This window comes from Anser anser, assembly GCF_964211835.1.
Source record: "Anser anser genome assembly, chromosome: 12".
Taxonomy (NCBI): domain Eukaryota; kingdom Metazoa; phylum Chordata; class Aves; order Anseriformes; family Anatidae; genus Anser; species Anser anser.
The window spans coordinates 6,111,718-6,137,531 of record NC_139733.1 but is presented as its reverse complement, the minus strand read 5'-3'; the positions used below and the strand labels follow the sequence as shown (position 1 = coordinate 6,137,531).

At 41.3% G+C, this 25,814-nt stretch overlaps 2 protein-coding genes across 4 annotated transcripts in view; both read right to left on the bottom strand.

Annotated features, from left to right (window-relative positions):
• TAMM41 (TAM41 mitochondrial translocator assembly and maintenance homolog) overlaps positions 1–25,814 on the bottom strand; it is a 130,512-nt gene that overhangs the window by 3,751 nt on the left and 100,947 nt on the right. Inside the window, exons 10-12 of the mRNA XM_083796577.1 lie at positions 21,965–22,154; positions 4,163–4,388; positions 870–990 (exon numbers count right to left, since the gene is read on the bottom strand). The gene's annotated coding sequence lies outside the window, so the exon portion shown is untranslated. The remainder of the gene's footprint in view (positions 1–869; positions 991–4,162; positions 4,389–21,964; positions 22,155–25,814) is intronic.
• Positions 1–25,814, bottom strand: part of VGLL4 (vestigial like family member 4) — a 92,405-nt gene that overhangs the window by 3,751 nt on the left and 62,840 nt on the right. For 2 of the 3 annotated variants that reach the window (XM_083796598.1, XM_083796597.1), the window contains 3 exons: positions 21,965–22,154; positions 4,163–4,388; positions 870–990 (listed from right to left, as the gene is read on the bottom strand). In XM_083796598.1, the coding sequence (XP_083652724.1) occupies positions 870–990; positions 4,163–4,388; positions 21,965–22,154 (537 nt within the window). Of the gene's footprint in view, positions 1–869; positions 991–4,162; positions 4,389–21,468; positions 21,928–21,964; positions 22,155–25,814 lie in introns of those variants that run through there. The other variant, XM_083796599.1, reaches the window with a different exon arrangement.

Here is a 25,814-nt window from a genome sequence, read left to right as displayed (position 1 = left end):
CAGTTTTCAACAATGCATCAATCTTTTAAAATAAATAAATAAATCCTATCATGGTCTTTTAGGTCCCAATGCATGTCATACTGGTGCTCTTACAGTGACACGTTCTGGCTGATGAAGCTGCCAAGAAGTTGAACCAACCCAGGATATTCTGTCTGAAATGCTGTGTGCCGAATCTCGGCATCAGCAGCTATAACCTGATAGGAAGAAGGCTGTGCTCTTCCCCTAGTCACACAGTGAGAGAAACTGAACAAAAATTTTCCAAGGTTCGCCAGCATGCGCTGCATGAAAAGATCTCATGAAAAGTACTAATTGCATGGAAGGCAGAAAATGCCATCCCTGTGTTCCTATAGCAACTGCCCTCCAAAACATGTTGTGTTATCCGTGCAGAGAAAGGTGGAGGGTATGTGCTTTGGAAGAGTATTTGTATCTACAGGAACAGATTTTTCTGACTGCAGCTGAATCATAAATATCCACTGACTACTGAAAGGCTGGGAAAACTACAGCACGGTTGGGTTTGCTGGTCCTGTCTGCTTGCTGTTTGTCAGCTAGACTAAAATAAACATAATGACTTATTTGGCTGTGTGCGTGCCTGTCTTTTGTTGTTGTTTAAAAAAAAAAAACACTTAGCAAATTAAGAAAAAAGAACAACACTCGCTACCTTCTGCTGTGGCATGACACTGATGGTTAGAAGTACTGCAGAGGGCACCTGTGCTGGTACGCCTCTGGGTAGAGAAAAAGACTTGCCTATTCTTTCACCTCCTTTTATTCTTGGTAATACACCTGTGCCTACACAGTTAAAGTTAGCGAACAATTTTTCTCTCCTCCACATGTAATCAATCAGGCAGTTTGAATGCTGATAGGTAACTTACTGCTAGAGGGTCTTCTGTAGGCAGGCACTGCCGAACCGCAGCCGCTGTGAGCAATGGGGCAGTGGGAGAGGTTGCAGTTCCGATTGTTGGCAGAAGCACACGTAATTACGGATGGACGGTTCTAACATGGAAGAAGAAAGTAAACTGTCACTCAGTAAGACGGTTAGACAAACCCATATAGGAGCACAACACCGCAGAATCATTTGCTATGTACATAACTGAACTGAATCCCAGCACTGAAATAACTCATAGAATATCCAGTTCAATGAAGTGCATTAAAATCCCAAATATTCAGCTATTATTTCCTTCTATCTCATTAAAAAATACATTAAATTTCCATAATGGTTCTTAGTTATTTAAGTGGCAAGCCGCCATACAAAAAACAGACAGTATAAAAGCATTAAGGTGATTTTTTGTAAGAACAGTTTCAACTTTGTATGCGTTACATAAGCAGCACTAAATGCTAGTTTCATTATTTATCCACATCCTTGTGATTACAGGACAAATTTTACAGGTATGCATCTTCTGAGTGTTAATCAAGTTTTAATGGCATCATTTTTCATTCAGAAGTTAGATTTCCTAGCCTAATTCTGTACTTCAGCCACAAAACAAGAAGCCAAGAAGTATAAAACATTAAAAGCTCCTGAGCAAGTTTTGACTGTAAGTACTTTACTGTTGAAATTAATCTGCCTTTCTAGCACTAATTAATGATCATCATCCTTTTTCATTCAATGAAATACATGCAAATTAATCAAAATATGTATTCACATAATTTTAATTCCACTATGTATACCTTCTACAAAGCGTAAATAAAAAATGCTCTCCTTACAGCTCTTTAGCATGTAAATGTCATATTGAAACAAGGCCTTAGGAAAAGAAATGTCCCAGTTTTAACAGATGGCTAAAGGGAAATAATGCAGGTATTGAACTATTTTTGCTTTGCATCTTTGGTATATTTTGTTACGTAAGGAGTCCCTTACTGTTGTACTCAATTCAAGTAAATTGTGCAGTGTGTAAAAGACTAACAGAATTAATTTAATTAACACAGTTTTAATTTCTTGTCCATTTTATAAATCTTCGCAGCAAACCTGCAAAAATCACAATTTTACCTAACACCATACAAAGTAAATGATGAAGGAAAGAGTTTTCATTGTTTAGTGGTCCTGTAGTCTAGACAGAGTAAGAGCAAGAACAAAGTAAAGGAGATGAGCTTTCAAGTGAAGATTTAACTCTATTAAATTATTATTGTCTAAACACAATCAGAACAAATGCTATTCACATCTTACTGCACTAACAGAAAAGTCAAAAAATAAATAAAGAAAAAATATTGAGTTCTTTGATTTTTCTGTAAGAAGTTCATGTATGGCAGGTTGTTACTTTTTTATTTTTATAAGGGGTGAGATTTTGTGTATCTAAGAAGCTGTTTGGGCACTGTATATATGCATTTTTAGATACGCAAGACGTGGGAAGTAGAGAGACAGGTAACAAGAGAGCTTGTTTCAGGAATGCATGTACCAACACCACAAACAATTTGAGAGGGAGGGATAAGGCATCTTACAGAATCCCCTGGTATGATTCTGGGTGTACAGGTGCACTGAGCAGATTGTACCTATTTATATAAAAATACTGAGAGGAGAAGCTGAGAACTTAATAACAGTGACTAACAGCACCTGTACACTGCCTAAAATAGGAAGGTATTTTTTCCTGCTCTCCATCAGAAACATACAGTAAAATGAAATCACATTCAAGCTGCTAAGGTAAAAATAAATAAATAAAAAACAAACAAATGTAGGTTTTCTTATTGTTCAATACATTTTTCCTTCTTTTTATGATTTCTACTCTGTGATCTTGGCAAGGTACCTCAACATCGTATTTCCTCAAAAAAATAGATTGTAATCTAGCTCAAAATGTCAAAGATAACAAAATAGAGAGGGATCTGGTAATAGGCAATAGGAATGAGCCCAAGTCAAACACTAAAATAGAAGAGTGTCAGTGGTGTGAGCTGCCAAGCTGAGGCACAGCAGTAACACTATCAAAGGGCACCAGTGTCGTCAGTGGAAGCCTGTCCCTTCCTCTTCTGTCATCACTGAATGCTGAGAGCAAAGAAGAGCTGTTCTGCACAGAACAATAACTCTGTGACCTGGTGCCAACTGATGCAAGATATCAGTGACACTAGTGTAAAGCTAGGCATTTTGGCACAGCAAAATATAAAAGATTAGTGTATATAGCCAACCATGTTAAAATGTACATAGTAGATGTAAAGTATATGCTCCAGTGCAAAAAGGCTTTCAACAAATTGCTTATAAAAATACCAACCTCCAAAAGACCATCCACTCGAAGCGTTTACCCTTTGCAGTGCATCATTGTAGGTGAGGAAGGAGGGAAGGAAGGAAGGAAGGAAGAGCTTGGGTACATGGGCCAATTTAATTTCTCATCACAACTCAATTATCTTGCTTCACCTCCCCACTTGTGAGAAGGATAAAAGCAAGTCTGGCACATAAGAAAACTGTTTTTGTATAACTTGCACAGAGATGGCTCATCTTCAGCAGTTCTCAAGGAAAACAAATACAATGTATATGATGGCAAGCAAAAAAAAAAAAAAACAAACAAAAAACCACACAACCAACCAACCAGCCAGCCAAAAACAAAACAAAAAACACTCCAGCACATGGAAATGAAGTGTAACATTATCAAAAATCATTACTTTGCTTTAGGAAAAGTCATCATGAAATAGTGATCCAACACTGGTCTGGAACAACACAGTGAATGCTTCTGGCCAGCTGAGACAACTAAAGTCACTCCACCTTCTTTCACTTGAAAAATTCAGTGCAAAATTCTATTTAATGCCTTTTCTGTCACCTCTTCCTCAGCAGTCCTGGCAGGATAAAGCTGGTAGACAGCAGTCCTGGATTGCCAGTGGGAGCACATATAAAAACCCTCTTTACCTCTGAATTGCATCGGTTATTGCCTAACAGGTACTGGAGCCTTGCTTATCCACAGAGCAACTCAGACTTTGCATTCCCAATTCAAACACATGGGTTCAAAAGCTTAGCAAAGCATCAGAAGAAGCAGGGCGGCTAAGAACTCTCTGACGTACATTTAAATACCAGAACTTATTCACATAGAACACACTGAGCTGTGGCATTCGTTGTGCATTTTTAAAATACGCTTTGCCTAAGAATTGTATCGCCTACTGTTGTAGCTCACAACATGTTCTGCTTACGTCTGGGAAGTCCTCCCTGTGCCTACAGCAAGGATTTCTACAACCACCCAGAGCTTCTAGAAGCCAGTACCTGCTGCCGTTCCACAGAAGTCAGTGTAGGTGTGATGCCGACTGTTCGGGTTGCATCCATGCTGTTTTTGGTCAGTGCTAGAGGTTGATCCATGGTCAAGCTTGGGATTGAGGCGTACATGGCGTGATTGGCATGAAGGCTCATTGTTGGGGCAGCAGCCCTCTCTATTGGGCTGCGACTCCTCTCTCTGTGCTCCTTCCGGTAATCTCCATTGGCAGTCTTGTTTCTAGTACATGAAAGAGAAAAAAGTCAAAGGGCTTACTGATTTTTTACACGCTGTAATGCCACACGCAGCATTCAATCCCTTTAAGAAAGGTGAGGCAGGGCATGTTGCTTGGTTTGGGGGTGGGGGTGTGCAGCATCCCTCAGTACGGTAACCCTGGTCTATCCAGCCACCTCCCAGCAAAGACAAGCAAATGATTCACACCTGCAAGCTCTGGCAACCAACTTGTTTTTTTCAGAATTCTTCAGATTTTTTTTTATAATTTCTTAAGATATTTATCTAAAAGCAGTGAGCTAAAATAACAACTGATGACAACTGATCTGTTAAGATCAGACACCCCCACATTCAAAATACCATTAGTCCAGCTCTGCCTCCTAACATTGCAGTATTCTCTAAGCATTGCTGAAGTCCAAAAGTTTATTTTACTCCAGAGACATGGGTTGATACCAACAAATACAGTGAGTCAAAGCAGGAAGCACAATTTTCAGAACAGCAAATGAAAGAAGCACACTACACTGCACATCTAATTATTGCAGTTAGCCTTTAAAAGAGTCATTTCAAACTCCTGCTGAACAGTAAATCTCAGTGGCGGTACTCGCGCAGTTAGGCTATCACTCATTGCAATTAACAAAAACTGATTTTGTACTCATGAGATATTTCAGTTTCCATATACCCATAATGTACGGTGTCAAGTGTTCACCCCTTCATGAAAGGGAAAGCAGCGCATCAAAGGAAAGGTGCTTCCTCCGCCTCGGTGAGGGCAGCCACTCGCAGCTGCTGGCAAATGCCAAGGTAAGCATGGGTACGCCTGGCAGTCTGGCACAGCCCCCAACTGCACGCTGCTACAGCCAGTACCTCGGTGGGAAATACCAAACTCAGCCCGTCCTTCACATAAACAAGAACTAAGGGAGAAAGCTGGTTCCATGGAAAACACGTTCTGTCTTCAGCAGCTCTTGCTGAAGTTCCCTGAATGTCCTGTCTACAGCAGAAGTGGGTAAAATACATTTACAAGCCTTTCCCCCAATTTTTAAGTGCATCATAGCAAATTAACATCCAGGAACAACCTTAAAAAGTGCTCTGGTGAATGTTAGGCAAAGACAGAAAAGAAATAGAAAAATGTTTTCTCTGATAATGGAAATATGGATGTACGAATAGTATCCAATATTGGAACAAGTTACAACTCAAGAAGGTACTGCCTATTTCAACCCCCGAGAGTCTCTCAGAAAAGGAATGCTAACAGCTGAAGGGGGGGGGAAAGCCCTGCAAACAGAGGGAAATAAGGAACCCCAGGGTTATTACAAAAATGCTATAGAAAAATCTTGTAGGGTTACATGGCGAACAGTCAACAGTGTAAGGATACAATCTGCAGCCGTTCAGCCCCCTGCCCCACTGGCTATCGCTTGTCCCTTAACTGAGAAGCTGCAGATTAGCAGAACCAACCATCAAACCTCACCTTTAAGGTTTCACAGCTGGTGCCCAAGATGTTCTCTGAAAATCACGTGTTTCTTGAATCCCTCTTTATAGGCCAGATTTAGATGCAACAAAGCAGCACACAAACCACAAGGAAATACATTCTCAGTGTTACATTTAGGTCTTTTGCCAGCTTTGGTACCATTTCAGTACACAAGACTACTTTACAGTATCAGCATTCAGAAGAGAGAAAGCTCAGGATTGCGTTGCTCTGAGCTAATGACTGATGCAAGTGTGTGACTCAGTGGCAGCAAAACTGAGTCTATATTTAAAGTACAGTAGCTTCATCTTAAGTTACAGTGCAGAAGACTTCCAATGAACGCTTAACAAACTGTAATCCTTCACTACCCCCTGAGAAGCAAGCTCACAAACAGTATGTTTTTTTTTTTTTTTAGACTTTTAGACTTTACAGACTGCTTTCATACCTGGGCAACAGCCATCAGAGAGCCTGGTACGAAACACGTGGAAAGGCAGCGCCAAAATCGCTGTTCAAGTGAGAAGGGCGGTGATGCTGTGTAGGGATGGCTTATTCTTCTCACTGCAATGTGCTATCTTTGGTGTCTGCAAGCCAAAATCTTGCTTTTCAACTAAATATTACTGGTCTGCTGCAATTTAAATAACAATTCGGAGGCTACAAAACCAAATACAGCTACAGTAGATTCCTACTTTCCACTGCCTCAAATTAAAAAAAAAATAATCCCTGCTCAGAATGTCAGAACGATTACACTTTGTCTTAGTAAGCATGAGCTAGTTCTCAAAGGAAGAACTTTGTTCCACCAACTTTGTTCCACTTTGTTCTCCACCAAAAATACCTGTAAAATGAAACCAAAGATGCAGCTGCACCAGTTTGTGTTGTTTTTTCCTTAGAACTGTGATTTCACCTTCTTAGAGCTGCATTTACAGCAGGGGGAAGGCTGTCCAGTGGCCAGAGATGAACAGACCTACCGGATTCCCAAGCAAAATAAATTCACCGTTTTACACAGTATTTCACCCCTCCTTCAAACAAGTAGTCACGGCCCTGAACACTGGTGACTGCTAGTTTTGCTGCCAAAAAGAATGAAGTTTCCTGCAAACATTTTTGAAGAAGAAGGGACCAAGAAACTGGGCAATGGGATCAGTGTGAAGGCAGGGAGTAGCGCAGACCTTCCCACAAGGTACCTAAAAGCAAGGAGTTATCTCCGTAACCTCAGCAGGCCCCACCCCGATCCTTTCTGCAGGCAAGTAACTCCCTCCTCCTACATTGCAGCAACAACTCTTCCAGACTGAGAACAACTTATACTCAAAAATCTGCTCAACATCTACCTTAAGATAAATAGTCTTGGCAAAAATGAGAAATACCTGAAGTTCCTACATCCACATCAGGTATTATTTTTTCTGAGGCCAGCTCAGAATTTGACGGCACTCCGTAGCATAGGAACGTGATAGCTCTGCCCCCGTGAAAGCACACCAGCGGTCTGCAGTCCCTCCTGTTTCACTATAAATAGCAAATCCCACAGACATCTGACTCCACTTGTAAAACTACTGTATGTAAAATTCATCAATTTCATATTACTAAATAAGTTTTAAATATAGCTTTAAAAATAATTTTCTATTAAAAATGCCTTTATTCAACTGAAAATTTTCTCTCTTTTTGTTATTAAGAAAAGTAATCTGAAAAATGTAGGAAGTACAAATTTGGCTATCTATAAAAGAGGCACACAACTCGTAAATTAGAAATAGTTCTGTTCTTGCTAAAAAGCCAGACCACAGGAACAGTATGAAAACTATTACTCTATTAACTTATGTGAAAACAGAATTCGATGTAAATATTTCATTATGATATTTTGTATTTTTTTCTTCTGACTACAGCAATGAAACTTCTGTTTTGGAAAACCGCTCTGTTCTTGTTCTGATGTTAGATGCTTTGACTGAAGGGGCAATCAGAACTGCATGTGTTTCATGATAATTGTGTTTCACCACAGTGAATTAGCTTCAAAATTCCCCACGTGCTGAATGAGTATCTCTTAGTTCAAATGCAAGGTCAGAAAGTTACAAAGGAGGATTTCTGGCCATGTTTGGAAAATAATTTTGGAAAATAATTTGAAAATTCCAAAGAGCTTTACCATCCCCCAACTCCACTTTGTCTTAAAACTCATCAGTCACCTAATTTGGACCCCGTCTTCAGAGGTGCATCTGCCAGTGCATCTCCACGGGCTGGAACATGGCTCTCGGTGTCAGGGGGAAGCTAAGCCAGCATCAGGCAGTGGGACAGCAGTGCTGCAGCCTTACACGTCACCCTTACCTCCCTTCTAACGGAGTTATCCAAGCTACTTGCAGGTTTATTTTAGCAAAATTATACATGACTCCAACCTTAAATTCATTTCTCCAGCACTTGAAAAACAGACATTGTTTTCCATGTTTCTCCCCAATGAATCATAACCGAGGCTCCAGCACTTACCAAGCATCATGTGCTCAGATGCATGTCATACCAAAACCACACACATCCTGACTGTTAGCTGAAAGCCTGCTTCAGTTCGCTTCTCAACATTTGGTAATTGAAAGCAATGTTTCAGTCCTCTGCAGGAAGCAGTTCAGAAGTAGCTAAAATGCATTGTTCTTAGATATTTTTTGTACAACCTTTAAACGCAGCTGTTCGGTCCACTGGCACCAAGCAGCGGTAATTCACACTCATCCTGGAGGAACAGGCTAACTCTGCCAACTGCTTAAGGAAAAGGAAAAAGAGAGGCCCACCGAAGGGGACAGTTTTGCTTACACTCACTTCCAGCCTTTAGATTGCTAAGGAACAGATGCCAAAAGTATTACTGTACCTCCAAGCGAAGAAATCACAGACGTTTCACACTCCCTTTGGCAGAAACAGAGCTCTAACTTGAAATGGTTGTATTGTAGGAGTGTGTTTCTCTTGCAGAAAGAACAAGTATCCACTTACATTGCTTCTTAATTAGCATGTAAGATGTTTTTCTTCACACAAACACAATGCATACTATTGCTAAATGAAAACTATTTCATTTGTGTAACTTAATTCAAATATTATTATTTTTGGCATCCTTTATAATGTTCATTTTCTGACATCATCTACAGTACTTATTCACTAACACTTAGGCTTGAAAGAGGACAGCTGCTTTTGTTACACACCACTTAAGGATTTATAGGCCACTGATACAAAGTGCCTCCTCCACACGGTGGGGATCACTTCCTGCAGAACCAGCCATTTATATGCATTGCTTGTTATTGCGAGGTAGCGAAACAGGAACAGAAGACATTGCAAAATACAATGATATATATCCAGAGGGGGAAAATCCTAAGTCGTCCTTACTCATATATTTTTTAAGCCATCTAAATTTCCTTGAAAAACAAACAACACAAACCTGAAAATATTAGCAGTTTGCTTGCCATGTGTCAGCCGATTACCTGAAGCATTCACAACATGAAAAACCAGCCCAAACAGCTCTTCAAACCCTGTCTCCCTTGACTGGCGGCCACCTAAGTACACGACCCTTTTTCATCCCCTTCTCTAAGCTCTGTGCCTCCCTCTTACATTGAGTAGCCCTTCCTTTTTATGGCTTAGCACTCCATCCCAAAAAGCTTCCATGTAGGCAATGTGCAACAGATGATTGTTTTTGCAAGAATCATTTCCTCCGCAGAACATGGACATGTTCTCTGGACATCCGATATGGTTTCCTAACAAAGATAAAGAACGCCTCCCCCTTTTTTTTGCCACTGCTGCCATTTCAGCGTTACTTGTTTGGTGCATCCCCCCTGCAGGGAATCTTTTGCCCTACCTAAAACTCTAGTTCTGCCCAAGGCAGGTAAAACGGGTGACTGAGCTCAGCTAATGCCCTTTTCACAGCACTGCTACAGCAGCTCTATGCTGTGGCTTTGGAGAATGTGTTAGGACTGCCCTGCAGCACAGCAGCTCCCGATCCAGCTGGCTGCCCAGTGGATCTTTAACCAAGGTCTACATCTGGCAAATCTGCCAGTTCTTCCCCCATTCTATTGGAGAAGCAGGTGGCAAAGTTTTCACTGACCATCTCAGGCTAGAAACAACTCAGCAAAGGCACCCAGGAAGTTAAGCACTGCCTCAAAGCTTCTCCAGCCACCTATAATTAAACTTCACTCTTCCCTGAAAAGAGCTTTTGTTCTTTTGAATTTTTCAACTTGACCATCAGGCTGTTTGGAGAGTTAAGCATCAGATTTACACAAGTTCTTTAAGCTCAGAAGTACGCATGCACTACTGATTTCCCCCCTGCTCTCTTCACCCTCTGTAATCAGAATGCTGCAGTTCCTTCCCATAAAAATTCAAATCATGATTATTTTTTTTTGCAGCTTAGTGCTACAGCCAGTGGAAAACCCTCTGAGATGAGAAGTCAACTTAAACAAAACAATTGAAACATATTAACAAGAAATAGGATAACCTTACATACAAATATAGGTCAGACTTTCTAAATTTATCCTCGCTAAAACAAGATTTTTCAGAGTTTAAACACCTTGGATAGTTACTTCCAAATGTAATCAACCAGGAGACAATAAATCACAGTAAAAGAAAGAAATAAAGAATAAGCAGTAAAACATATGAAGGAGCATCCCATGACTGCAGGCAGCAAGTGATACAGAAGAGCTTCCTGAAGGTGTAATACTCACAAGTATGAAAGAATGCAAGAGAACCGCATGATGTAAGACCTTAGTCAAAAGCCAAACCCACAAAACTGAAATCTAAATCTAATGTACAGTAAAATCAATTAACGCAATCCCAGATCCTACTTACATCAAAAAAAGGAAATCACCCGAGTCTCTGCTCACCCACTGCTATCTCTGCTCCGCTCTTCCGCTGGCTGCTCACTCACCTCCAAACCTCCTCAAGTTAGCGCCTGATGCCAGCCTGATGGCTTATTTTGAAGTACCATCATTTTTTGAAGAGGTCTTATGTGAGGTTATACCTGAGCTGTCAATAGCGAATTTTAATATATAGTAAATATCTGCAAAAAATCTGAAGTGGTAAGTGATCTATTTCGTTCTGCTGAGGTAACAGTATATATGAATTAGCCTGTTAAAAAATTAAATTAAAAAAAGACAAATCCCTAACATTTGAAAAAGTAGAATGACTGAAAGTTCAAGCATTTCAGTATTACCGCAATAACAAGTGTCCAAGTATAACAGGACATTGCAGCAATTATAAAAAAGTTTCTTAAAATGCCCCATTGTGGCTACGATTTCAGGAATGTAAACATGAGCCCATTTCATCTCTTCAACATGTTGTTAAACTTTGGGATCTAGGTGGAAACCAACATCTGACTACAGCTCTCATCTGCTCTGGGTTTTTAGGGATTTGGGGATAAAAAAATACTCAGCCAGCCTCATTAGCCAAAGAGAAAAATCTTTCTGGTTCTTTAACCTGTGACATGATATCCCTGGCTTCCCTGCTCTAATTATTTTATCACAGTGTCACAGAACAGCACATTTCTTGGAGGGGCGACAGGAGAAATAACCGAACCTTTAAGATTTACCTGATGCAGTCACCTCCCCATACCTCTACTCAAAGAGCAACAACAAAGTAGCTCCAGTTTCATTTGAAAAAACACACAATATCTTAAAATGCATAAGGGAAGAACCATTTCTGCCAACTGCGAAGACCAGAAGACAGAAGATGTGGATGCTACAGAGCTGAAAAAAGGCTCTGCAGAGGCTGCAGTCTGTCCTTACAAGACACGGGTACTGAAATTACAGAGTACTTTTTTTTTTTTTGGAAGATATCTGCAGTAAAACGACAAACCTCATACAGATCAATGCAGACCTGACACTCAACCCTAGGCTTGCCAGTGAGGATCCAGAACTAAGGTTTCATTTCTTTCTCAAAAGCAAATTATACAGAAGTCACCATAGTACCTGGGTGCTTGAAGGCACAATAATCTAATTCTGAGAAAGTCAAATTAAGCTGATGAAAGAGAAGGAAGCCACCCAATGTTGACATCTGGAGTGCAAGTCAGGCTGCCGCATATATTGGGATGAAAAAGACCTGATCTAGAAAGGGAAGTCACCACCGGTATGGAAATTAAAACTATCTGTGCATAAGTCTGAACTGTTTCACATCCATAAGGCACTTTGAATTGCTCGGAGGAGAAAAACATCCAGAAAAGCAAGCGATAAAAGATGAGGTTACAGAGACACTTCAAACTTTCCCTAAAATTTCTAACAAACAGGAAGGAAAATCCAACAGTTTAAGGAAAGAGTGAAGAGGCTTCCAGGAGAAAAGAAGGTCAGAGGGGTTACTGGAAAGATTCAGAGATGGGTACAAATTAATCATTTCATAGCTAACTGCAATGCCCACCCAAGAACTTCTGGCAGGCAATTCCTCTTACATTCTGCTCATTCATGTGCTGGGTCACGTGCAGCTTTTATACTTCAGCCATGTTAACATCCTTTTGAAGTCAAACTTGGCACATGCAACAAACCTTTTATACCGAGTCACTGGAAAATACTGTAAAAACTATTTATGATCACACAGAGAAAACTATGGGCCAATGTCAGGAGAAAGCTTGCATATAAAATACACACGGCAGCGGGTCATGCCCTAGTGCAACGAGATTAGCCACATACATGTGTGCTCAATATTGCCAGGGTACATCAGTCTGTTCTGCAGGCTCTGGGAAAACTTGGTGGTGTTGAAACTCAATGGTGAAACTGTGCAGAACTGTCAGAGGAAATAAAAAATGGCAGTTAAATTTTCTTACAATATTTTCTACTTTTTGATTTGAAAAAAAAAATACTTGCATTCATTACTTAACACCTGTCATGCAATGATTTTTGTAAAAGTTGAAACCAGCTTAAGTCAATCCAAGAACCCCAAATTTGCAAAAGCGTATGGATTTTAGTTAGTTCAGTCACACAGAAGACTTCAGCAGATGGACTCATAGGGCTGAGGAACAGATTAATCATTTTCTTCAAATACACGAAGTGCAAAGTAAAAGATGTCAACATGAGAACGGAAAGTTTACTTAGGAAGAGCTTTAACAACACAAGCCGTTCTGGAAATAAGGTCAGAGTGCTGGAATTAACTGTGTCAAATTGTCAGGAGATAGGATTATAGAGATTCATTTTCCAGCTTGAACAATTCTTAAGAGAAAAAGGAAAAAGGGCCTGGATCATTAATGCCTAGAAATTATGGTCTCTATCCCTCAGATACACAATGTAACATTAGCAGATGTGAAGCAGGGAAAGCTGAGAATGCACATTCATTCAATTTCAGACAGAGATTTCAAAAATATCCAAAAACCAGGCTTTAGAGCTTTAGACAAAAAATGGTGTTTAAATAACCTTTTTTTTTTTTTTAAAGATTTTTCATGGGCTGTTTTATAAAAGGAATAAACATTTCATTAAAACTTTATTGAAACTGTTTGTAATTGCTAATAAAATCTGAACTACTGAAACCTCTAGAAGCACTGTAAATGCACTAACAGCTTCATTACATTTTGCACGACTACTCCTAGCAATATAGTAAAACAATTCCTGTGAGAAGCTGATAACCAAAGCAGCCACAGCAGCAGCACCTCACATCAGTTACTCCTAGGTTCGAAGTGCCCAAGCCAAAGGTTGTCAAATTCTGCAGTCAACAGCTTCACCTCGCTTCTGGCTTAGGGGAAACTTCAGTCAGAAAAACAGATCACAAGGAAAAGCATCTGGGGTTTCTGTTTCCACCCTTCCTAAAAGACTGATTTGTGAATACTAAACGTTACTGATGTGAAACCTGTGACAGCAAGGGTCAGGAAGCATCGCTCCTTCTCTCAGACAGGATGAAGCAACGCGTGCCCACACAGGCCACAAGCAGCGGTGAGGGCCAAGGACCACAACGGCGGGACTTTGATAGGCGCAGGGGAATCGACCTTAACTTGACTGCAACGTGTGACTGCCCCGTTACTTGCAGCAACTGTACATCTGTGCCACATTAAAGGCTACATGAAGCAGTAATTAGCGTGTTCTGAGACTTCTCCCAGATGTTTTGGAAAGTTTTTCTCATGGCTTGTAGAAATCATCCCACCTCCCCCCCTCTCCTATTCTATTCACTCCGGCGGTGTGACGGGACGCGTGAAGCCCAGCTCCAGGCATAGGCCTGTGGGCAGCCAGTGAACAGGGAGCTTCGGGCTCATGTTTTGGGCACAGCATTTACCTAGTCGGGCACCACACGTACCTTGCTGGGCACATTTACCTAGTTGGGCACCACACGTACCTTGCTGGGCACATTTACCTAGTTGGGCACCACACGTACCTTGCTGGGCACATTTACCTAGTTGGGCACCACACGTAGCTTGCTGGGCACCACACGTACCTTGCTGGGCACATTTACCTAGTTGGGCACCACACGTACCTTGCTGGGCACATTTACCTAGTTGGGCACCACACGTAGCTTGCTGGGCACATTTACCTAGTTGGGCACCACACGTACCTTGCTGGGCACATTTACCTAGTTGGGCACCACACGTACCTTGCTGGGCACATTTACCTAGTTGGGCACCACACGTAGCTTGCTGGGCACCACACGTACCTTGCTGGGCACATTTACCTAGTTGGGCACCACACGTACCTTGCTGGGCACATTTACCTAGTTGGGCACCACACGTAGCTTGCTGGGCACATTTACCTAGTTGGGCACCACACGTACCTTGCTGGGCACATTTACCTAGTTGGGCACCACACGTAGCTTGCTGGGCACATTTACCTTGCTGGGCACCACATGTACCTTGCTGGGCACCACACGTACGTTGCTGGGCACATTTACCTAGTTGGGCACCACACGTACCTTGCTGGGCACATTTACCTAGTTGGGCACCACACGTACCTTGCTGGGCACATTTACCTAGTTGGGCACCACACGTACCTTGCTGGGCACATTTACCTAGTTGGGCACCACACGTACCTTGCTGGGCACATTTACCTAGTTGGGCACCACACGTACCTTGCTGGGCACATTTACCTAGTTGGGCACCACATGTACCTTGCGGACAAGCACCTATGCAGCACTGTGCTGCAGCGTTAGTTTGCGGTGCTGAAGGAGCTATGCGAGAAATGCACAGGCCTGCCAGGTTTCAAGCAGGCAGCGTGGACACGGGTATCTCGTTTATTCAACAGCATGGCAACTACAAAGCGTGGCGGCTTCCAGCAGAATTTTCCACCGGGGGAAGCGGCCAAACGGCTGAGGTCGAAGCCTCCGCACTTCAATCGCGGCGAGGCCCCGGCGCTCCTCTGTCGGGATAAGCCCTCGCCGACAGCCGGCCCGGCGGGGCGCAGGGCCCGCCCCGTGCCCGGCACCGCCCGCGGCCGGCAGCGCCGCGCCCCCCCCAGCCCGCCCGGGGCCTCCCGGACTTGGCGAGCGGCGGCGGCGCGGGGCCCGCCCCTCGTCACGATAAGAGTCCCGGCACGGCACGGCCCGGCCCGGCCCGGCCCGGCGGAGGGCGGCCGGCGGGTCTCTGCACCGCGCCGCAGCAGGAGAGAAAACGAAAGGCGGCTGGGCAGGCCAGCGCGTTCAGTCTGGGGGAAAAAATGCCCTTCTTCGAGTAGAGATTAATGTAGCGTTTTATTCCGATTCTTACCCTTACCGAGTCATTGTCTATAGCAACCGTGTCCATAACACTCTAATTCTCAAGAGCGCAACTTTCTAGTAAATGGTACATCTGTCAAACTGCAGGAAACATCTGGGAAAATGGTTAAATAAAAATGTGAGATTAAACCTTTGTTTCCATATGGTTATGATATACATCTAGAATATGTTTGTAAATGTTACTGGTTCTTTTCTTGCCTCTCGCTAGATATCCGGCTTTTGGCCCGGTGTTGAATTTCACCCCCGTGTAGATACATAACTTCTGCGATGTAAAATTCCCCATTAATGAAAACAAAGAAGGGCCCCTTGGGATAAAAAACCAACAGCAGGGCTCGAGGGATGCGTGTTCTGTTCCTGCACACACAGGCTGCCTTGTTGCTCCGGTGAGGGGGTTAGGCCCTGCGCTGCGCTGCTGCCTCTGAAATGATGACACAGCTCTTCACCTCCCAGGGCAGCCTGGAGACTCAACGTACAAATGCCTATGGAAGCGTCATGCTACTTTACGAAAAGGAGGAAAATTAAAGTGGAAAACATTATATAGAAGTAGGGTTCTGGAACTAGCTAACAAAACCTTTCCATTTGCAACTTGGAGACACGTGAAAAGTGGAGAGACCTGAACTAATCCTGCCTGTTTTTTTTTGTTTGTTTGTTTCTCTCCAAATACTTAAAAAATAGGTACAAATTTTGACTGGGAGCCTATTGGTTGTGCACAGAAAGATGTGATCTGTCAAAATTTTTATTTTTTAACCCTGAAACCTCGATTTTTAACCCTGAAACCATCCATACCCAGCCTTTCACACACGTTTAGCTACAGGCTTCTGAACTGAAAGGGACTTGAGTATTTTCTGAAATGCCCCCTTGGTAAAGAACTTCTGCAAAACTCAGTGTTAAATATTAACTCAGACACATTAGCTCTTTCAAGTCAGTCTATGAAGGTTCAATTTAATCTACATTTGTTGGAAAGAAGAATTTTGTGTAGTGAGTGATCTCCATTAATAATTAGGAAAATATATCCAGTTGATTTTGGTTTGGTCCATCATTCAAGGAATGCATTGGAGAAAGGACAAAAAAAGACAAAAGAAAAAACTTGGAAAAGCAATTTGAAACCTGCTATGTAATCCTTTGACCACTGTAATCAACGACAGCCACATTGTACCAGTTTCACTAGAAGTACAGAGAATTTCAGGTTTAGAAGAATCTCTTTGAAAACACCAGGTTAATCCCTAAAATACTTTAAAGGCATATATATTCATGTCAGAAGAAGCGAGTGAAGATGCCTGCAAGCAAATGAGAGACATTGGGTGTTCTGAGTTGTTTTGTTTTGTTTTCCTAATTCCAATTTGTCACAATAAAATGACAGTGTAAACATACTTCTTAATATACCATGAATTTTGGAAACAAAAAAGGGGTAGTTAGCAGCTAAGACCGTTTCTGAAAACTGCCACACTACCTCTGCAACCCAGTTCTATATCTTTTCAAGCCCTGCTTGGAGCTGAAGCCAGCCTCTGCCACCACAGGGACCTGATTTTCTGCAGAGCATTTCAACCCTACATTCTCAGCCCAGCTCAGAAAACAGTATGGAGGAAAGTAATGAGGTCCTCCTATAAAAAGGAATATTGTTTATTAAGTACTTCAGATCTTACACAAAATTCCTTGCCTTGAGCTAGTACATGCTTGCAGAGAACACAGCTGAGCCTGCTTTGAGGAGAAGGCTGGATGAAATGATTTCCTGAGGCCTAACCTGAATTTTTATGTGATTTGCAAATCCAGGTAACTTCTAGGACAGCTTAAGACAGGTTTTAAAAAAATGGCGCCAAGGTAATTTCTGCTATAGTGTTATATTTAAGTAAGCAAACTCCATTGGATATTCATGGTAAGAAACTTGTGATACACAATGGCAGCTTCCAAACTCCAGGAATCTAGCCTGGCTTTATGAATCAGATTTGCCATGGTTCTTCACTGTAACAAAAGTGAAGACACAACCTATAATTTGAAACAGAAGTCTCTGGGTCTGCTTGGCTAGGTCTAAAACTAAACATTATCTTAAGCGATACACATTAAAATAAATTATTCATGTGTAGACCTTTCTTTTAGAATAGAACAGAGCAGTTCAGTTGGAAGAGACTTTCAAAGATCGAGTCCAACTGCCTGGCCACTGCAGAGCTAACCGAAAGTGGAGGCGTATCACTGAGGGCATCACCAAATGCCTCTTGAGCGCCACCGGGCCCGGGGCCTCCGTCAGCCACCTCCCCAGCAGCCTGCGCCAGCCGCCCCATGGTGAAGAAACCTTTCCTCAGCCCGAGCCTCCCCTGGCGCTGCCTTTGCCTTCTAACTTAACGGCTGCAAAATTTTGTAATGGTTATTTTCATATAGAAATTAATATTGTGATCCTATGCCACCATGCCAAACAGCAATTGAGACCAACAGATCAAGAGAAGCATTTCATTCATAGTACTGCATGTACCGTACACAGCCCCAAACCAAAAATGCTAACTTTCAGCCCGACGTACTCTACAAGCAAAGAACAAAAATACTAGTATTCTTCAAAACACATTTAAATGGTCAGTTTTACATACAATTTCACCAGTGACACAAAATTCGAATGCTTTTGAAGATGTCTGTGACAAATTCATTTTAACTGTAAATACAGTGATTTGAAACCACAATTTGCTAGCATACAAACTATTTTTAAAATTGCCACACCACAGCTATAAACTATTACCCATAACTGTCCCTTGTCCAAATGCAGTTCAGTTACTAATTTCTAGCTCCTAGTAAAAGCCAGAGAAGCAAAAACAGCACGGTGCCATTTCTTTTAAAAAAGAAAGAAAGAAAGAGAAAACGATGAGAGAAAAGAAAAAGTCAAAAATTTAAAAAAAAAAAAAAAAAAGGATTTTTGTGCTCTTGGCATTTACCGATGTTATTTGCTCCTTGGCAAACAAAGTGCCATGAGCAGAAACTTATCAGACCTCAGTTCCCTGCGAGGACTTTTAAGGCAGAGATGATGCCTGCTGGGAAAAGGCTGATGTCAGCTCTCAGAGCTCCCTGCAAGGATAAGGAGGCCTTTGTTTTCAGCTGAACTGTGAAAATGAGAAAATGCCTCCAGCCTGACAAACAAGAAACCCACATAACATAGGTCAGGCCTGAGACCTTCACTTAAAGGTACAACACGCTTCACTCGCGCTCCACTTACATCACAAAGCCCAGATATGGTTAATTTTACACCGGACTTGCCATGAAATGCTAAATACACCTTGGAAATATAACAAAGAAGCTTCATCTGTTAAGAAGGACTGGTATAGCTCCAGCCACTTTACCCATACTTGTAATTCTTACATAAATCAAGTTCCTAATTACTCTTCTGTAAATCAAGGTGAATTTAGTGAGGTCATACAAAAACAGAGGCATGTTCCAACTTGGGGATTAAATAAACTCGCCTCTCCTTTACAAAGCAGCAGAAAATGAAGTACGGTACAAAGCACATTTTAGTTCAGCAGGATTATACTTCAGTGAGTGCATTTTAAAAAAAGCATTTGAGAGACAAGGAAGTACGCAATGCAAATAAAGGAATTTCATATTACAGTGCCTGTGTTTTAATTTGAGGTGGAAGTATTCATTTTTCCCAAGTGAGGAGTTATGGGTGTAATCTCTACAACCACAAAAATACAAAAGCTGTATAAATACAGTCCAGCACACAGCCACGAAGTATAGACTTTTAAAAATTAGTCTTGCAAGGTCTTGAGTATATTTTGATATCGTAAAGCTAAGAATTATCTCCTCTGAAAAACAGAGCCTTTGATAAATTTGTTTTGTGCACAGGAGTTATGTTACATAGTTTAGAAACATAAGAAGATTGCCAGGGCATGTGATTTGCCCTACTCCAGAGCCCACTTCACTCCAGTAGTTGTGTTTTTCCATGATAAAAGTAAACCCGAGTACAACTCTGAAAGAACCTAATCAAAGAAGATACATAAGGCAGTTACACCTGAGCAGGGAATATCTCAAGGCTTTAAATTTCAGAACAAAAGGTTGGAATCGTTTAATAACCAACACGTTTAAATGGATTCATTCCCATTGATGCACAGTGACTGAGATGCTAGGGTACTGGTACCTAGGAGTTAACATCAAATTGCTAACATTCTGCCATCTATGATGAACCACAGCGCACAGTTCTTGTCCTATTCAATTACATTTCCACCCACAATATGCTGGTGTTAAGAGGATGAATATTCAACTGCTTCACAGTTCCACCAAGACGATCACAAAGACCCAGATGTCTGAACAAGAGATGCTTGTGGTTTTAAAGACTTCTGGCTTCCAAGCACTGCCTTCCAGATGAAAAAGATCTGTCCATTCTGGACAGTTAGAATAACTGAAGACATTCAGCTAAAGGAGTAAGGATTCGAACAGCGCTATGTGGCAAAGATGCGCAGCCTGTAGCCCTGATATTGGGTGAGGCTGCTATGCCCAGAAACAGGTTTTGTATCACCAACTCCTTCCTCCTGTGCATTCAGGAGACTTCATGCTGAAAAGCTCAAAATACAGATGCTAAACCTCATCTTTGTGACTGCAAGTCACAAAAATGCATTTGTTGCCACCAAAGACACTGTGCCATCTAGTCTCCAGATTACACTGTATAAGTGATAAGGGCATCTCGTATGGATTTGCTTTTCTAAATTGAACGTTATCAAAACTGAACTTCTAGAAGCTCGAAGTCGCTACAATCTGACCACCATTATTGTGCTCCACGAAATATTTCTTTCTCCAAATTAACTTTTGGTTAGTGCAAGCAAATCAAGCTTCTACAACACACTTCCCACCTCCAAAATTTTTAGGAAACTTCCACAAAGTTTGAATAATTCACTTCTATAGTTAAACCAGAATGAAAAAAAAAAAAAGACTATGCAAAACATTAGAAAAGGTAACTTTACTGGTGGTGGTGTTAGGGAAACAGGAGTAAAATTCAGAGAACGTTTGTGATCTTTTCAAGATCTTGTAATACTCAGTTGAAAGAGCTGCAGCCAAATCCAACTTATAAAATAAGGTGGAAAAAAGATGGCCTGTGTACGCTATGTTAGATTGTGGTTCCTATGCAGTTGAAGGTTTAATTGAAATAGCTTAAGACATCTCACGAATACTAGGCAGACCACCACTGCCTTTTATTATCAGAAGACACACATTTCATATATGAAAGAATCTATTGAGTAAAAACGCACCACACTGGAAAAGAGTATGCGGCTTTAAAATATATCTAAGGGATCATGTGAAGTAACTGCCTGCATCTTTTAGTTTAGAACTTTGGTTGCACATGAGTCTGTTGGTTCAGACTTCATTATTTTTATGGCCTCCACTGTATAAAGTGTTATAATGTATGTAACTGCCAGCTGTGTTTTATTTCATCACTAGCATATGAATTTTTATAAATCACATCTTTTCCCACCAAGTTACATAATAATTCAAAAATGCCATAAAATTCTTCAGTTGTGTCATGTATGTATGCCACAGAAATAGAGCATATGGTTCTTTCCAGTACCACCATTTTCAGTGCCAAGGAAAGACTATAAATAGTTAAGTTTTTAGGAGAGAGAAGAAGGTATCTTGTAAATGAGAAGTCTCTCTCTGCTTGTGAGCTTTTATTGTTTTGCATTACTTCAGTGCTGGATTCCTGATTTGTAACAAATTCCAAGACTGCAGACTACAGGCCCAGCCTCTGACTAACACTATGGTGATTTATTTGAGGATAAATACCTCTGTCCGCATCTTATGACTGAACACAACAGTCCACAGCAGAGTGGAATGTAAGGAATGCAGAGGCTGTACGAGCTGAGGCAGCAGGGAACAGTGCTCAGCTATCAGGCTGCCCTGGACTGCTGAACTGCTCTGATCACTTCCTCCAGTCAAGAATGAAAGGAATTTTTTAAGCCTGTACTTCATGCCAACCAGACCTGCATTCCCAGGAATGAGAACACAGCAAGAATGGCATTTGATGATTACCCAACACATGCACCTAACTCATCAACACCTTACCTGTATGAAACATTCCACATCCAACTGTCAGAGCTGGAGCGCAATCACGCAAGTAATGTTTAGCAACAACTGCAGCTTGCCCAGTTGTCAAGGCAGACTACAGAGCAGCTGGCTCACAATCTCCTGGCCTCTGAAAAATGCAAACCACTTCTGTTTCTCCTCCTCCTGCTTCCCCACCCCCAGAGTACAGACTGCTCAGAATCTGGGGAAGTGAAACGAGCAGATTACAAAGAACAAATGAACAATGCTTTAAAAATTCAAGGTGAGAACTTATGTTTTGTTACAAATAGTTAAGTTAAACTAATTCCTGTTTCTTTCTGTTGTATGCAAACAAAACAAAACGAGTCATCACCCATCTAATCACAACAGCCTTTGTGCAGATTTTCCATACAATCTGGAACAAAGGAAAAATCTAGCACAAAGTTTAGCATGCACAGAGATGAAGAGGATAGCACTAGATTCTGTGAACCAGAGGTAATAAAAGCGAGACACTTACAGATGTGGATTGAACATTCGACTCATTTTAGAAACATGTTCATTTTCACAGTCTAGCTCATCATCCCCTTGGTCCATGCTGAGCTTTCTCTTGCTGGGGCTGATAGGAGGAGGGCCTGTTCGATGGTTGGTTAGAGCAGAGGATACTGGAAGAGACTGCATTCTGGGCTCACCTCTTAGAGCTGCTTCACCTACAGGAAGAAGACAAGTGAGGATGAACACAACAGGGAAAACAGCTAAAATAGCGGGTTTTTTTTGAAAACACTGTTGCAGAAAAATTTCCCAAACAGATGTCAGCTGTGCACAGGCACATTTGAGACATGGTCGCAGGATAAGCAAGGCATCATAAGCCATACCTTAGTGCTTCATGCTGGAACAAAGCAACCGTTGAAAAAAAGGTAATACAAGAGGGGTCAACTCACCCCCAGATAATCTGAAAGGCTGAGCTAACACATCTTTCTAACAGTATTTTTATTCAGAAGCATTCCTTCTTACAAGCTGCCATTCCAACATTGAACTTGCATTACCTCATTCTGCAAAGCACGACTATTTGCAATGAAATGTGCTTTGTTCCTTTTCTTATGGTTGTGGTATAAATTCCAGGACTACAGTTCACATTTATGCCAAATATGCAAGATCTAAAACTGAATAAGCGTTCAAATTCTCAAATTATTCTTTTTATAAAAAGCTGTCCAAAACAAGCTTCTCTGGTATATAACTATGCAAGGTAAAAATTAGGGGGGAAAATGGAACTTGCTGATGCAAGTGTAAATTTGTCCTTAAATGTCCTTCTCCGTACTTTTAAACTATGTTTGGTGCAATATACAAACGAGCACACTTTTTCAGCAGAAGAATCATAACATTTCAATTCTAAGAAAGCTGTTTTTCCACCAGGCAGACTGGTGTTAGAGTATTCAGTAGTTTATAAATTTCATGTATTTTCTGATAACACTAATCAGAAAATGCCATTCACAGCATGTGGGAGTTACGTATAAATAATTCCAGAAATGATACAATTAGCTTGTATATAAACACGTTCACATAATGTTACTAAGCATGCATTAAATGTGACCATAGTATTTTTCCCGTTTCAATTAAATGTCTCGCTAAATGTGTAGCCTGAAGCACAGTGCTGCATTTCATCAACAGTTATGGACTTTACTGGAACTCACATCCTTACAGCCACAGGTCATATTTAGACCTCATCGGGATGTAAAAATGTTAAAAGAAAAAAAAAGTTTGGGGGGCTTTGAAGGGGGGCTTGAAGATGAATTAAACTGAACAGTGTTCCCTATTCTGGTAATATCCCTGAAACAGCTACTTTTGCTAGAGTTTAAAATTTGTATTTTTCCTATGCTGCCAGAAGCATTTTGTTTTTTTACATGGCCATAATTTCCAAAACTAAAATTAGGATAAAGTTAACTTCATCTACAGTCCTGAGGTACCTGAGAATAGAAACCTTTGTATGCCACCACACATTTTCACATCATCACTGAAGCAGACGATTTATAAAACGTTGACCTAATTCCACACACAACAAATACTATTTTGTTGGAAAAAGAACGAGTGAGGAGAAAACCTCCTGAATGTTTACCAGTAAAAATAAGCATTTTGCCAATTTAGTCAGCATAATATAAACTAGCAAATATACACTGACCTATAATACACCACAAGTCATGATTTCTATTAAAGACTCTGGCACCAGACCTAAATTGGAACTTTCCATCTCAGCTCTAAATAGTAAAAACTGTGCCCTAGTGCAGATGCTCTCAGACAGGCATCCAGACCCCTTCTGTTTGAAGCAACCGAAGTGTTAGTTGGGGAGACCCCCAGGCCCCCCAAGCACCGACATATCTCAAGAGAAGCTTTTATCAAAAAGACCCCTCATTTTAAATAATCTTCCTATCAATACAATTTCTGTATTTTTTTTCTTCAGCCTTTACATTTTGCCTAGACAGTGATCATATTCTGACACAAACTTATCCAACTTCAGAAGTAAACCACATCATACCAATTTGTCTTGGTGAAATCAAGGAATCGATCTCAAGTCTCTCTTTGATAAGAAAGTTAATACCAATGTCAAAAGATAAAACTTTTATCAATTAAGGTTTGTGATGCTTTCATCCCGCCCATATACAGTCACTCTCTCTGCAGTGTCCCAGATCACTTCTGAAGACTTGAACACAGAATTCCAGTAGAGAAGTCGCAAATTCCACGTCGGCACCTATTTCCTACTGACCTCCTGGGCTGCTCCTGGCAAGTACGCAGCCAACCTAAATGCCATGTAAGGCTGACCCTGGGGTTTACAAAAAAGACGAAATTTTCTAGACATAAAATTCTTCAAATGAACAGAGCTTCAGCTTAACGAGGCCAGGGGGCAGCGAGCAGCGGAGGGCAGGAGGAGCTCCGATCACCTCGGCCTCTTCCAGGAGCGGCTGGAGCTGCACAGCTCCTCCTCAGCAGACCCAAGGGGCTGGTGCTGAGCACTTTATGCAGCCCACCCTGAGGCACAAGGCAAGCAGGGAACAACACCAAACAGAAGAGTCCAGATAACTGGGTGAGATCAAGAGGGAAAATATCCCTATATTGCACATGGGGGTAAATCACATACACATATACTGCACCGGGAGTTCTCGTGTGGCCTGTAATTTTGATTAGGGCTAGAACTGCTTTATACTTAAATAAAAGACGACTTCTTCCCCCACTACTTTCCTCCTTCCCAAACTTGAATTTAAACCAGAGAGGGAGAAACCACAGCAGAGTCTGTGACACAAAATGCTGCTTTTCTGACTGGATTTGTCTCCCCCAGCTGACCACACTCCATGGTAACCAGACTCGCATCATACAACTGGCAAAACAACACTCTGATAAAACAACTGTGTTTTATAAAATTCCCCAAGTCTAAACTCCAGTCTTCAAAATTCATTATTGTGAAGGGTTGTGTCTGCACTGCAACCGAAAGCATAGATAGCAAACACATTTATTGTGCCTCTCATAATACTTGCTTTGTTTCAGTAAGCAGCTGGTGTAAGGCACTCTAGATCTGCTGCTTTCAGATACTTCTGTGTACAACTGTTCATACCAGTCTCTTTTTTTTTTTTTTTTTAAAGTTAGGCAACATGATAAAACACAAACAAGTAAAACCCAGATAACAACGTGACGTCGTGTCTGCCTATATACCAGTACTGCAGTAGCACACTCACTTGACAGAAGTTCATGCAGTCAGCAAGAACGTTCTTTATTTTAACCACTGAGGAGCCTAAACTGAAAGTGATTCAAACTATCACAAGCAAACTAAATGATTGTAAAAACAGCATGTCTCTTTTCAGACATAAACACCACCAGGATAGCTGAATCTTTAACATTATTTGTGTTTCTCTTGCAGTTCAGTCAGCAGTATCTGCATCCCTACTGAAACATCCATGCAATACAAACATCACAACAGCAAAAGTCATGTTTTCACAAGTGTGGATTTGACAGCAAGACACCAGAGAAGTCTTGAAGTATGTCTGAGAACTCCAGGAGTTACCAAAGACTGGGGAAAAAAAATACGCTATTTTGGCAGCTAGCTTCCTTCCTCTCTGACCTAGCAACTCTGCACTAAGAAATGGCTACCATATCCTATTCCCCCTCCCAGTTTCCTCTCTCCTGCTGGCTACCATTCATCCATAAAATCTGAGCATTAGTTACAATCCAGAAATGAAAGGCTTCATCTTTCCAGCTGAAGATTGACGTGATACAGACCTTGAAACAGACGGAAAAAAAAAAAAAAAACAACTTGAAAGAAAATCCAAGCACTGCCCTTGCCCATTTTACTTAGGATCTGACGAACAGATTTGTCCCAAGAGTAA